The following is a 15670-nucleotide window of genomic DNA, read 5'->3' as shown; positions in this document are numbered from 1 at the left end:
TTAGATAGAACTTCAAAGTTTATCTGGTCCAACCATCCACACTATATATCAATCCCCTTTATGTCATGCCTGTCGAGTAGTGGTCCAATTTGCATTGGACCACCTGCAGTAATAAGGAGTCCATTACCCATCAAATAGTTCATTTCAAAATTCCTATTAGATAGTGCTACTTTTGAGGGATCTTAGAAAACAATAAATCCTATAGGATCCCTATTCCTAGAGTTTAATTTTTCTAAGATGTCATTACAATTAGGATGAGTATGCTCCTTCAGACCAGTAAGCAAAGTTCACTGCCAGATTCCTTAATTGGCCATATTTAGCAAAAGAAATATAATATGAAAGGACAGTTTGTTGGAAGTAGCTAATGTGAAATCAGAAATTGTCTCATTCTGAAAAAATTTCTTTTGTAGATGATAAAAAGTGAATCATATGAGCTACTAATATTATTTTTAAATTCAGACTCAGAATTGTGAGAAATACAATTTTAAACAAAGCAATCATACAGAATTCCAAATATGATGATTTTCTTTATAAATTATTTATAGTATCAACAGTTTTTGATAGGGGGCAAGTAAATGACCATGAACTTGGAAAAATCTACCTGGAATCAGTCTTTCTGAAATCAAGAAGATAGTATTTGGGAAAGTTGCTTTTCTGTTTTCTTCCCAAATGCTGGCACCAGAAATAATTAAAGGTAAAGCAAGAAACACACCTGGATTGACCAAATATGTTAATCCAACTCTATACAGCATGTTAGGAATGATGTTAGATTTGGGGTCAGGAAGTCTACGTTTGAATTCTATTATTTACACCTTTCAACTGTGAGAACTCTGAAATACGAAGATATGTATTCTGATATCAAGACTCCCACTCCCTTTCTAAAAACAAGTTCTTTTTTCTCTCTCATTTTGAATCTTCATTTAAAAATATGGGAATGAGGTAAATCAGGGGGCCTGCAAACCATGGCCTGTGAGCAAGATCTGGCACACCACCTTTTTTTTCAAATAAAGTTTTATTGGAACACAGCTATGGTCATTTGCTGGCATATTATCTCTGGCTGCTTTAGAGCTACAACAGCAGAGCTGAGTATTTGTGGCAGAGACTGAATAGCTACAGCTTAAAATATCACTGTCTGGCACGTCGAGAAAATTTTGTCAGTCCCTGGACTACGTGAACCTCAAGTTACCTCACACAGGCCTTCGGTAATTTCCTGAGTTATTGCCAAAAAGAAACCATACAACCTCCTTCTTTCATTGTGGTCTGAACCTTTCGGGACAACTACCTTTTCAACTTCTCTCTTAACTTTTATTCTGGATTCAGCTTCTTCTTTTTCTTTTGCTTCTTGCTGGCTATAAGACAAGAGGGAGTGGAGGGGTGAATGATTCCTGGCGCCCAGTACCTATTATCTTAAAAGGGAAATCTCTCTAGATAAAAGTATTTCATTACTTCCATACTTCTACCAACTTAGCTTGGGAGTAGAAAGGCAAATTCACACCCCCACATATTGTTTTTCTTGCTTTTAATGTTGTTTAAAGAATAAGAGACACATGCCATAGCAAGCCAGTAAATAAATTTTCACTATAATATTTCTTTTAGAAAATAAATATATTGTCCTTCTCCCCAGAAAACAGGTAAAATAATTAAAAATAATGACTGTTAGCACATTTTAATTTGTCAGACCTAATCATTACATCTTGGATTATTGGTAACATAAGTACGTATGCAGAGAACACATCCCAGTCCTGTAGGCCGCTAACTCTGGGGAATTGGCCCTTAGCACATGCTCCTCCCTTACTGGCGATTCAAATACCTTTCAGAACACTAGGAACACTACAAAGAAATGTGCTAACTATATGATTTTATAATAGTAAATCCCCAAACTCATTGCAAAGATAGCCTTCATTTTCTACCTCCTAGAGAAAACCTTCAGTATCATCGTTCTCACTCCCCCTGGGCCTATCTGCTGCTACGCTCGGTAGTAGCAGTGGCCATGGCTCTACTCACAAGAAGGCCTCGCACATGGAGCAGGTGTTGCCATGGATTCTCCCGTCTGGGCCCTCGATGGGGTCATTCTCTCTGGTGCAGGGAAGTCGTCCATTCCTCACATAGTTGCGGTATTCACTGCACAGCTCCTGTGAAATAAGGGAGGATTTAAGAATTGGGTTACAAATAATTAAAAGCTTCTTCCACATTGTCCTATTGAAAACTACGACATAATGCCCCGAAACATAATGGACGCATGGGAAAAGTGTTGCAGAAGGTGAATATTAGCCAAGTTGTTTTCCTAGAGGCCCAGGTCACACGTTATTTGTAATCTAAAATGCTGTTATGTATCTCATTAGAAAACCTTCAATTCAATTCAAATATCATTCTCTGCTAGGCATTACGAGAGATATAAAGAATAATTTATTGTCTCTTTTGTAAGGAACTTTATGGTAGACAGGCTAATAGCTCCCAACTCTCAAACTTGTACAAGTCCTAATACTCAAGACCTGTGAATACATTACCTTATAGGGCAAAAGAGACTTTGTAGATGTGATTTAAGATGGGAAAATTAAAATGGGGAGATTATCCTGGATAATTCTAGTGTGCCCAATGTAATCGTGAGGATCAGCCCTTAAAACTGGAAGAGTGAGACGGAAGAGACAGCGAGGGGGAGATGTGACTGTAGACAGAAAGTCAGAGATGCAAAGGTTATTGGCTTTGTAGATGATGAAAGGGGTCCAAGAGCCAAGGAACATGGACGGCCTCTAGAAGCTAGAAAAAAACAAAGAGACAGATTGTCCCCTAGAGATTCTAGAAAGGAATGCAGCCCTACCAACCATTGGATTTTGCCTATGAGACCCATGTCAGACTTCTAACCTAAAGAACTATGAGATAATAAGTTTGTATTAAGCCTCTAGGTTTGTTAATTTGTTACAGGAACCATAAAAAATAAATACAAAGTTTTTAGTTTCTTTGGAGGAAATACATAGAAACATCTATAAGTTACAATAAAACAAATAATATAATGAAGTAAAGGAAAATTGCTGGTGTAATAGATGATTGAGCTATTACGTATATTGTATAAATGGGGAAAATCTTCAGGGAGCAGCTAATACTCATTCTGAACCATGAAAGGTGGCCAGAATTTTGACAGTTAGAGAGAAAGGACATTCATGACTTAGAATGAGCAAGGCCACATAGGAGGTGAAGTTCATTGTATGTATAATATTGAGGAATTAAGATAGTATAGAAACTGTGCTATTCCGTGGGACTTCATGAAAATAAAATAATCATAATCATAATCATATTCTTATTTTATATATGAGGAAACTAAGACACAAAGACCTGAATTGTCTGACCTTATGGGTAAGGAGATGGAGCCAGTATTTGAACCCAGATAGTCTAAGCCCAGAGTCCAGATTCTTAACCACTATGTTACTGAGTCCACAAGATGGAAAGCCTTAAATCAATGCCTGGCATGTCCAAGAAGCAACAAGGTGACCATTGTGGCTGGAACAAGGGTAACAATGGGTAAAATAGTAGGAAATGAAGTCTGAATGGTGGTAGAGGTCAGATCACATACGGTACCGTAAGCCACTAGGAGAGTCTTGGTTCTTAGTGAGATGAGGAGATTCTGGGTGGCATAATCTCCTTTTTAATTATGTTTTTAAATAGTTGCTTTGGCTTTAGAGTTAAAAGTAGATGGTAGGAAGCAGGGAGAGCAGTAAGAAATGAGATCTTCCAAATTAGAAAAAGGTAACGGAAAGGCATAATGAAGACCTGAGGCGCAGCCTGTAGAAATATCGCAAACGGAAGTCGGGTGCCAAATCTAAAGCGCATTACAGGCTTTAAAGCCAGCACCTGTGGGCCAATTGCTAGCTCTCAAATTACTAAGTATATATATTTCTTAACTTCTTATCTGAGCTTCCAAGTCCTCTTCTGTAAAATATAAATAATAACATATACCTTGAATGGTTACTGATTAGTCATGAAACTGTTATACCACACGGCATACAGTAGCAACTAAATAATTAATAGCCATCACTGTTACCACTGTTATCATCATCATCATCATCATCATGAGATGTTACAGATTCAAACTCAAGACTCAAAGATGCTATTAAGTCATTTTCCCCAAATCTCACAGAGATTTAATTGTAATAAAAACCTAGGATTTTTTTTTTTTAACTAAATATCCTAAAACAAAAAGGTATGGAGAAAAATCTAAAATCTGCCTCTATTGGTTTTCATTCAGACAAGATAATAATCTGTGTACACGTCTTCCTTGGAATATCATTAGCATGATCAGTGGAGAAAGGGGTGATTGACCTCTTCTCAAATGCACAAGCAGCTAGGTCAGATTTGGTATGAATAAACTGAATAAGGATAAAAGGATCTTCTTATACATGTGGATCCAAACACATTTTCTGTTTGCAAAGTCATCAAGGACACTGGGATTAGAAGGAGGGAGCAGAGCCTCGCCTAGAGAGAATGAAAGTTACTTGGTTCTGATGACCTGGAACAACTACCTGTACTGCTTCTCTCTTCACTTTCTCAGTTTCAACTTTCTCCTTTCCTTCCTTGGCATTCTTCTTCTTCTCTTCTTTTTCAAGTTGGCTGTAATAGAAAAAAAAAAAAAAAAATATATATATATATATATATATATGCTAAATACAATTTCCCATTCTCTTTGGTAGTGCATTTTAAGAAGGAATGAGGATTTTCCAGACCAAAGGTCAGATTCAGTCTTCAGTACAAATTTATACAGTTCAAGAGGTGCTATTATTTTGTCCATGAATGCAGATAAAGTCAGTCATTTACAATACTCTTTTAAAAAATAAGACCAGCATGCTTGTTTTGTTTTGTTTTTTTTTTTTAAATCAGCATGTGACCCTTGGGTGATCTTTTTTTCTATGAGTCAGTGACTTTAATCAATAATCTGAGAAAAGCCAAAACTGCCCTGACTTTTTTAAATTGTGAAACCTTTCCTACCTAAATAACTGCCGTATCAATGATAAAAGCAAGAGATGAAACTAAGTCAGATGATGGGCCCCAAATCAAATCATGTTTGATTATAAAATAAAAATTTTAAATATTATTTTAATGGCATGAATATCCAAGTTGAAATTCAAATTTTAGAGTGCAATAGTGATTCAAGTCCAGAAAGATTCAACAACTAATATTTTGAGATCGATCATGAGCCTAAGATTCTGGCATTCTTGCCATTTTCTACCCACATGAAGCATATCAAAACCGGAAAAATCCTTAGCCTTTATCACAGCTCATCTAGTCATTACCACGGCGCTAGCGAGTGGAGCAGGTGGAAGAAGAGCCTGTCTACTGGCCTACTCTGTCATTCTCTCCTTTAAGGAAACATGTGCGTATATATAAGATTAGACCTAGACATGTGAAAGTGAAAGGACAACGATAACTTTGAACCTCTTTCAAAAGATATTATTTAAATACTTTTCTCGACACTGATTTTTGCATGCGGCTCAGTTGAGGGTTCGGGATCTAGGAGAAGAACTAGAGGTGGTAATATGTAATTAACTTCTCCTATAGTGTCCCACACAATGGCGCTCTGGTCTCATGCAGCAAAAACAACTGCTTTTTAGGCCCTGCATCTGGCTTAACGAGAAGACATTTTGATAAAACATTTATTATATAGGCCTTCTTCTTAAGGGTTTTGCTCTCTATACTAAGCCACTTATCAAAGTATTTATTTCACCTGTATATAGTAATGTCTCTGAAAGGATAAATATAATTCTATTACGTTTCTTTTTCAGGTTACTTAACAGTCTTTACATCCTGGCCCCATAGACCTCTGTCCAACTGCTTTTTCCTTAAACGAATCGATGATGAAGAGATTCTGAATATACTCACAGAGTCATAAAATGTCGGGGGTGGGAGAGAGACCAGTGAGATATCCCACCCAACAGATCATCAAACTTCTCTACTCTCTTCGTTATGAATGACGACTATCAAGTGGTAGAAACATATTAGCACTAAATTAAGACTTGTCCCGTGACTTAATTAGTAGAAGGATAATTGAACAAAAAACACATTGTCACTGTGTGATTCAATATTACCTAATGTGTTGTCCATGTGTTTTTAAACTTGCCCGGCATATAACCCATAGTAAATATTCTACACATTTCTAAAGAAACGGAGACTCAGGGACAATCGATGAGGAAGAGATTCAGTGGGAGACATGAGAGGAGACACTCACAACACGCTTGCACACATGGCACACTTGTTTCCGTGCATTTTGCCATCTGGGCCGCGGACAGGGTCATTCTCCTTGGTGCATATAAGCATTCCATTCCTCACTTGGTTCCGAAATTCACTGCAGAGTTCCTGGAAGATGAAGAAAATGTTTTCTCAGAGCAGTTTTCCACCCTTCCTGCACCTTTGCTTAGTGGGAGGAATAAGTGAGAAATAAGAAATGCAGAGTAAGAAGGAAAAATAAAAGTGATAACGTGTAGCAGTAAATCAATAAGTATTTTCGAAGCTTCCATCATGGACTTAAAATTGTCCTGGCACTGTAGAGAATCTGTAAAGATTTATCATCATTCTCCTGAGAGTGTTTACAATCTAGGTGCCGAAGAAGACTGACACAATTGATAAAGAACAATGCAAAGTAAGTTAACTTTCCACTTTTTATGAAATGAAACTCAAAATTTGAGGTACTCATACTTTGGAAACTTCTAATCAAGATCCTTTTTTTTTCCTGAGGTTTAAGGTTTTCTTCATTTCTGGCATGAAAATTGAACAGGAAAATAATTCTGATAATGAGATATCCAGAATGCTACTATTGAAGAAAAAATGTCATAAAGGCATAGCATTAGCATTTCTGAGAAAATTACCTTTGCAGCTTCTCTTTTAGCCTTTGCTCTTGCTCTTTCTTCTTGTTGACTGTAAGGAATGGCAGGGTGGGGGGAGAGAGAAAGAGAAGAAATGGCTCTTAAAACAGTAGAGTAGATCCTTAACATTTACAGGTTGATCATTCATCGCTTTGACTATTCTCAAGCAACTCCAAAGACCCATTCATAGTAGTCTGTAATTTTATTGGATAATAAGTTAGAATGATTTGCTTCACATAAAGAGAATGGTGTGCAAGAGAAAGTCTATTAACGAGTAAATCTATTTAGCTTCCCAGCAAATATACTGCAATAAGACTTTCTTATTTGTTGATTATTTTTTTTGCATCTGTAACACCTCTTTATAAAGTGGTGATATTTGGCTTCTGAGACGCAGTATAGCATGGTGGTTAACATGCAAACTCTGGAGCCAGATAGCATAAGGAACACAAAAAAGTGTCTTAACGTCTTCGTGGCATCCTCATCTTTAAATAGGAAGGGGAAGGGAGGGATAGAATAATAAAAACACTTTCTTCATAGGACTGTTGTATTAAATGAGTTGATATATGGAAAATAATTCAAATAAATATCTGGTCCATAATAAAAAAAATTGACAAAAGTGATATAAGTGTTTGGTATCATAATCATTGTCATCATTATTAAAAATGAATTCTCCAAAAATAGGCATATGATGAAAATGAAGTGAGAGTGATAGTTCTTAACTATTTTGGATAATTAACTGTGTTACAAACTGAGTTTACTGAACTGGATCTATAGGATAATAGAATCTACAACACAAGTAATTCGATCATGTTGTAGAGACAGAAAAAAATAAATAATTTGCGAAAATATTTTAATATATTCCAAGCAACAAAGACTTGCTCATTAATTAAATTAAACCTTTTTTAAAAGTTGAAAATACTGTTTGCACATGGTTTGAAACTGCAAGAAAAGACTATAGAGGGGAAGAATGATTCTCATGAAAGTCAATACTCTTTGCTAACATATCCATAAAATATGAGATGATAAAACTTTATTTCTTTTTGATATGGCATTTTTTCATGATGGAAGAAAATTACTAAAACAGCTGCAAAATTGTGAGGTTTCTTATACTTCTTTAAAAGGAAAACTGACATAAACTTTATCATGAGTTTAAGTTGACTAAAAAATTCAAGAAGCATTTTCTTTCCATACTAGGCAATTATCAGAGGAAGCAGCTGAGCTGACCACTAGATGGCAGAATTACTTCCCCGCCGCGGAAAGATTAACACAGAGGTAAAGAAAAACGGACTAAAACAAGCCTCAATACCGGCAAGTATAACTACGGGAATTGATAATGGCTTTGCTAAATGATTATAACCTGTCTATACCATACAGTGAGAAATATTATCACTTTCCGCATTGTTCCTGTACTGATATCTCTATCAGTCTCAACTTCTCTGGGCCTTTATTTTTCCATCTAAAACTTGCCGTAATATAAAACCAATTTTATACATTTGTTCTGAAGGTTAAATGAGATTAGGTAGCAAAGCTCTTAGCAAGTATATAATGATTATATGCATTCAATATTGGTTATGACAGTTACATGGTCATTGTTTTGACTTCCACCTTACAGATTTTCCATGCTTTCATGGCCCAAACTCCGCTGGGTTATTATATTGCTCTCCACCAGGGGAGGCTGCACGACGATCCTTTTAGAGAGTCATGGCATATAGAAAATAAATGGGAGTATCCCTTGTCACAAAGAGCAAAAAACTGAAGGAATATCATGGACTCTTTCTTGTTTGAGGGGACATGTCATTTGTTCTACGGTTATATTTTAGTCCCCTATAAATGGGCATCCAACTTCTATACAACAAAATCACCATTCCTGAAGCAGCCTTCCCCTACTCGAACTACTGCAAAATTTATCTTCATTTTGCACTCAAATCCATCTTTCTATAGCTCTCCTCCATTTTAATTCTGTTCCTTGAGGTCACACAGAATGAGTAAGAAGAAACGTTGTGAACTAAAATACACAAAATCTAAAGTTTACTGTGCACCATAATGATATTTTACATATAACCTCATCCATTTTCTATTTTAGCTGATAATCCTTCAGAAAACTAAAAGCAGTCAGTACAGTTATCATAGAGTATTCTCTTAATAAAAGGTTCTGAGTTCTTTACGAAATATCCTGAAAGAATTTATTCTGCACCTCTTTACATCACAATAATTATCATCTGACATCTTTTTGGTTTTGTGCTTTTTTTTTAGTTTATGTAAATGTGACATCCAAAATTGATTGTTACAGGAAAGAGGAAAATGCATTATTCACAGTTATTTGAAAACTTCTCTTAGTTCCATCTCTACACTCCTTCAGAAGCCCTGAGCTCTACTCACAAGAAGACCTCACACATGGAGCAGGTGTTGCCATGAATTTTCCCATCTGGGCCCTTGATGGGGTCATTCTCTCTGGTGCAGAGAAGCTGTCCATTCTTTCTTGATTTGCGGTATTCACTGCACAGCTCCTGTGAAATCGAGGAAGGAAGTTCGAGGTATTGAACATGGGTTGGATCATATTGCAAAAAGAGCAGAAGTTTAGACTTTTCCTTAAATGGAGATCAGCAATTGGCTCATTTTAGGATAGTTCTTAACTTTGAAGACATGAATTAAGTGATGAAAACATTATTTTAAAAATACTGTAACCTACTGAAGCAGAGAATTAAGCTACAATAATGCTCAGTCTTTTAAATGACAGAAAAATTAAGTATTAAACTATTTGTTCTCAAATGTGTCTTCTAAGTGAAAACCATTTGTTTTCAAACATGTATTTGAAAAATATGTTTTAATTTAATTTACCCTTAATGATGAAATATAAGAGATTTTTAAAAATTAATTTTTTCATGCATATTCTTTTTTTATAGGCCATCCCAATGATACTAGCTGAATTTATAGTTGTGTTATAAAGCCATTGACACTTTAATAAAAGTCCAAAAATAAACATTAAAAAAAGTAATGGACTCAACCTAGAAATAGTCACGTTTACACATGTGTATATGCGCACTTATAAACAAATGTATAAACACAAACTGTCCAAATGTTTCAGTTTCCAAGAATTTATGGATTGCCGAATACCAGCTATGGATCCCAGATCCACATACCTCTGACCTCTGACCTGTAAAGGGTGCTCTCACCTCAAAGGAAGTTGTGTTCTCAGATTGTCTTTTATTTCTTGATTCAGCTTCTTTCTTTTTCTTTTCTTCTTCTGCTTGGCTAAAAGAGAGTGATGAAAAAGGAGATGAGTAAGAATCATAGAATCTCTAGATCAAAAGTGCTCTCAAATATCATGCCTAACCTTGTGCTCATACTAATGAAATCCTCAAACCTGCATGTCGCAAAGCTGCTATTATAAACCCAATTTACAGACAAGAAAACTGAATGCACAACTGTTCCAAGGACACACTAATAAATGCAGACTAAGGCATTAAACCCTAGAGCAGAGGTGGTTTTCTAAACTTCCAATATTCACAACTGTGTCTCTGACTACTATCTCACTGTGCTTTAATTTGCCAATAAATTCTCTACCTAAACCATTCTTGAAATCCCATGGTAGATCATTTCATCCATGAAGTCCTCGAACCATTAGAAATTTCCATCAGAAACTTCATTGGTCCCATTTTCATTCATGGAGACAACCTGGAACTAGTTCTATTTCCACATTTAAAAACAAAAAACTACTTGGATATTTCAAGATGGTGACTTTTCCCTGGCTACATGTGCCAAGCCACAATAACTCGTAAAGGACGTGGTTTTTATACATTTTTCCATCTCCTCTGAATACGTCATCTTCCTATTGAAGTGGTCCTCGCATAATTGAACACAGAAATGAAGCAGGAAATTAATCTGAACTCAATGCTCACATTTTATAGAATCCCTGTTACAATAACAGTAATTGTCTAGTGGAAGACAGAAATGTTAAACAAATAGTCATGCGCATACATTTACGAACACGAACTGTGATTAGTATGATGAAGGATAAGTTCTGGTTACCGTGAGGGTGAAATTTAGGGTTAGAAGCACAGACTAGGCTTCGGCAAAGTTCTTCAAGCTGACAAGACACCTGAGAGGAGTTAAAGCCACTAGAGCCCAGACGTTCCATAGTCTGATTACCCCCCAAGTCCTGTGTATGAACTGAGGCACTGATTTGCATATTGCTTTGTTGGGTTTGAGATTTGTTGTGTGATTTCAGATTACTTCACATCCCAGTCTGTACGGGTAAGACTCTTCTTCTACATCATTTACACTTCCACAGGGCCTCAACTAGTGATCGACATGCAGAAATTATTTTTCGGTGATCATGCAAAAATGTGGTACAAAATGTCATTGACAAGAAACAAACACAATTTAAGACATAAAATATAATAAAACTCAAAAAAAAAAAAACAAAGAAAAAAAATTAAGCAGAAAGGACTAAACCTCCCTCGTTGCCCAGCTGCAGTCAGTGCTACTCACAAGAAGGCCTCGCACATGGAGCAGGTGTTGCCGTGCATTCTCCCGTCTGGGCCCTGGATGGGGTCATTCTCTCTGGTGCATGGGAGTTTTCCGTTTCTCACAAGCTTGCGGTACTCGCTGCACAGCTCCTGTCAAAATAGAGAAAGTAAGTTGGACATACATATCATTCCTATTTAAAGCAGAAGATTAGAGCATCTACATTGGCAGATACTAATGTTGTGTTTCTTCAAGCCCAGGTGTGTTTTAGGTGTGTTTCTCTTAAATGTAAAATTCAATTGAACTGACAACACTTATCAGTTGCTAAGAGATGGGAACAATATAATAAAAGTAGACAAGTAAACTCCACTATAATCTAACATAACATAATCTAAAATAACATAATCGTAAACATATAGGTACAAGAAAGTCTGAGAACTCAGAGGTTGAGATCATGCAATCTGATTGTGGAAATCAGGGTAGATGTCAGGGAACAAGAGTAATTTGAGTGAGACCTTGAAGAGTAAATAAGATTTTCCTGGGTAAGAAATGGAATGGGAAACATGTACTAGATTGTTCAAATATGCTGAGAAACACAAGGAGGACACTACATGGCATATAGCAGAAGATGAATTTCGGAATGAATCCTGTAGTTGATGACAAGCTGAATGTGGGCTTAAGCAGAGCAGTAAATATTTTGCAACTTTAGCTGTGTTAGGGAGGATGGTTGAATAAGGGAAAGGATGGAACTTAAAGGAAAAATCAGGAGACTTTCATTATCTAAACAGTAGGTGATAATAACTTACATATGACTATAGAAACAAATATAATATTTCAGAGGTAAAAACCATGCTGTGTGTGCGTGCGTGTGTGTGTGTGCGTGTGTGAGGGATCGAGGTTTTTTTAATCTCAAATCAGATGTGAATTTAAAAGAATTCACATGTAGAAAATATACATGTAGAGTCTCTGAAAACTGATTAGTAAAAGCTGTACAGTCTGTAATTGATGAAACCAGAACTGGATTCATTTTTCAGGCTTCACATTATTTTTATTGTACAGGCTTAGCCTCTGAAGCAGCAAAAATCGATCGAGCTCCCATAGCATTCATCTCAATGTCATCCCCAGATTGAAGGGTTAAGATTTTCCAGGGATTTTTACAGGGCAATAAATATTTCAGCTTTTGGGCCCTTTGAAGTATGTTTAAATAATAGTGCCAAGTAGGATTTACTGGAGAGATTCCACTCACTGCAAATGAAGTTGCTTTTCCAGATTCTCTCTTACTTCTTTCTTCTGCCTTTTTCTTTTCTTCAGCTTCTGCTTGGCTGAATGAGAGAGAAAATAAAAAGAGCCATAATACCAGATACAGGCAATAATATCTCCACATTCCTGCATTGCTAATCTGTCCTCCTTCCTTTGCAAAAAGTAATTTTGTCTTTTTGTCACTACATACCTATGAGAAGCAACAAAACAGGCTCCAGTATGGTAAGATACCATAACTTCTTCATAGTTTCTGCTTAACATTGAAAGAAAGATAGAAATTGTGGATCTAGAAAACTCACTTTCTATAAATTATCCTTCTTGCCAGTGGTCAGAAAAGAAACATCATTAAAGTCCGTAAAGGAGATTGTCAAAACTCATGCCACAATGACATTACACTTGGAGGCTGAAAGTGGCCTTAACAAAGCACATGGATTGGTTCCCTTGTTGTTTCATGGAGAGGAGGTGAGGCAGAGAGGCTGTGGCTACACGCTCAGGCTATGACTACAACTATCCAAGGTCTCTACATTCAAGTCTGTGGTCTATCACATCATGCAAACCTGGCTTTATTAATTCAACTTAAATGTATTGCTTACTCATGGCTATGTCATCTAAAGACAAAATGCAGGCTGGGTGGTAAAAGGCCAATGATTTTTAAACACTGATAAACCAAATGAGCATTAATTTGCTTTGAACAACAGAATTGCAGGGTATGTACAGTTAACTGATGGTATTTCAACCATACATGTTGTCATCAAAACAAAAGACTACAGATTCTAAATGTAAATCAACTACTTCATCTGAGCTCAATCACATAAACTGAGAGCAGTTCCAAATTTTGAAAGCAAACTGTCAATTTTAACTTTTAGAGAAATGTCCTATTATATCAAGTAATATTTAATGTAATTTTATAAGGGTTCGTGGTTATTTCATGGGCAACTTTAAATCTACTAATCAACTTCTATATTAAGTGCTAACTTTAGACCCTAATCCCCCTGAAAGATTAGATGCTTATAAACTTGTACAACAGGTTCATATAGGAAGCTCTAGCACTAGGGAGGACTGGATATTTGCACGAGCTCATGTTTGCTCCAGGGCTAAAGAATGAGTGCCAAGGGAAAACAGATGTCTGGAATAAACAGCTCTAGGTACTTACTCCCAGCTCTGTTCCTAACATTCTCAGTGTAACTTATTCAACTCCCTTCCCTATTTCAAAGCACAGTTTACCCACCTATGATACAAATTGATTGTATGAGTTTATCTGTAAAATCCCCTCTCTCCTGGACATTCTGTAACTCTATACTCACTAGAAGGCTTGACACATGGAACATAAGTTGCCATGCACTTTTCCATCCGGACCACGAACAGGGTCATTTTCTCTGGTACAGAAAAGTATTCCGTTCTTTGCATGATCCTTATATTCACTGCAGAGTTTCTGAATAATGAAAATGAGACAGCTTAGATAGAGTTCTCTGTTTACGAATTTTAGATGCTCTTTATCAATAATATTAGTAAAGAAGAAATAAAGGTCAACAATAAAGCTCTAAGAATTTAGGATCATCCAAAATTTTTGTGATACTTTTCTCCTTGTGATATTCATCTGTGTGTTCAACAAATATATTAAGTTAAAGGAATATAAATATGAATGCGGTTTAGCTTTTATATCACTCAAGTGGAAAGAATAAAGAATCGTAATATAGAAAGCTAAGGGATATGACACAAGTCTGAAATAAGTGTGTAGAAGCACAAAGGAAAAAATAATTTATGGAAGGTCAGAGAAAAGCTTATAAGTGAGTTGTATCTTTAGGCTACATCCAGGAAAACAATGTGGCAAAAAAGTCCTCCAGGGGGAATTAAAATACGCAAAGACATAAAGGCCTAAAAAAACATGTTATTTCAAAACAACCGATTATAACCATGAAGATAGTGGCAAAAGAATTAGCTAAGAGGGGGAGATTTGAAAACTGGTCAAAAAGGAAATCCTGATGGTAAATCAAAACTAGGCCACTAAACTTTGAAAGGAATTTGGATTTCATCTTAAAAAATGGGGAAATGAAAATATTTATAGCAGAGAAGGACACAATCATTTTGTCTTAGAAAGATGACCCAGCCAGATGTGTGGAGGATTTAGGTGGCTAGAAACTGAAGTTAGGGAAAGTATAGAAGAAAGGAATGATAGGGAGGGAGGAAGAAAGAAAGAAACGGGAGAAAGAAAGGGGAGAGAAAGGAAGGAAGAAATTGAAAGGGAACAATAAAATAGTTGAGAGACATTTAAGAACTAAAATTAAAGGGATTTCGTAATCTAGGATTAAAGGGAAGAAAGTAGTTGAAAATGAGGCCTAAACAGGAAGATGGAGTTACATGAAGGCAGAAGGCGAACGAATGGAGTGGGCTATTTTATAAAACTGTGAACTACACATAATAGAGGGTGGGGTAAACTCTTGTAAGAAATAAGTTATCCAGGGTTTTTTCAAGGAGTGAAACGGTCTAAATAACTCTAGGATACCTTCAAATGTTGGATTTTCAAAATGCCATTGGTTCATAGAAATATTTCCTACTCTATGAAAACAATGTAGAAGATAAATTGAATCTTGAGGATTGAGGATTATGTTGGCTGGAAGTATAGATATCAGGCAGGATGCTAATGCATCAATGCAAAGGAAAGCTCTTAGGCATCTGAGCTAAGATGATATCATATAAAAAAGGCAAATGACTAGTCGAGATGTTTACAAAATAGAATGTAGTATGATTTTAAAGAAAGCATATTAAAATTTTCTACTTATATTGCTTTCAAAATAAAAACTTCCAAAACAACTACCACACATTTGAAGAAGGATTCATATCAAACAAGATAATGCTTTGATATATACCTTCATTTAGGAATGTGGAACTATTAGTAATATGAGTTGATTAATTTCCTCCAAATAGAGCTAAAAATCATAATGCCATATTATTCTTCTAAATCTTATAAAATAAGAACTATAAATTGGTTTCCAGAAAACCCATTAGTAGTGAAAGAAAAATGAACCAATATTGAAAATGCATTCTAGAGTAAAATGTGCACATACACACTGCAAAAGTTATAACTAGATTGATCA

The 15670-nt window shown here is 36.0% G+C and overlaps 1 protein-coding gene across 5 annotated transcripts in view; it reads right to left on the bottom strand.

Moving 5' to 3' along the window:
- SPINK5 (serine peptidase inhibitor Kazal type 5) overlaps nt 1-15670 on the bottom strand; it is a 118253-nt gene that overhangs the window by 22568 nt on the left and 80015 nt on the right. For all 5 annotated transcript variants that reach the window (XM_039836475.1, XM_039836479.1, XM_039836476.1 and 2 more), the window contains 10 exons: nt 13880-14007; nt 12562-12637; nt 11340-11467; nt 10022-10100; nt 9228-9355; nt 6852-6900; nt 6215-6342; nt 4515-4602; nt 2005-2132; nt 1283-1349 (listed from right to left, as the gene is read on the bottom strand). In XM_039836475.1, coding sequence (XP_039692409.1) covers nt 1283-1349; nt 2005-2132; nt 4515-4602; nt 6215-6342; nt 6852-6900; nt 9228-9355; nt 10022-10100; nt 11340-11467; nt 12562-12637; nt 13880-14007 — 999 coding nt within the window. The remainder of the gene's footprint in view (nt 1-1282; nt 1350-2004; nt 2133-4514; nt 4603-6214; nt 6343-6851; nt 6901-9227; nt 9356-10021; nt 10101-11339; nt 11468-12561; nt 12638-13879; nt 14008-15670) is intronic.

This window comes from Pteropus medius, unplaced genomic scaffold (genome assembly GCF_902729225.1).
Source record: "Pteropus medius unplaced genomic scaffold, Ma_sr-lr_union100, whole genome shotgun sequence".
In the NCBI taxonomy this organism is placed as follows: domain Eukaryota; kingdom Metazoa; phylum Chordata; class Mammalia; order Chiroptera; family Pteropodidae; genus Pteropus; species Pteropus medius.
The sequence above is the reverse complement of the archived record's forward strand: the minus strand, read 5'-3'. Positions and strand labels throughout refer to the sequence as shown.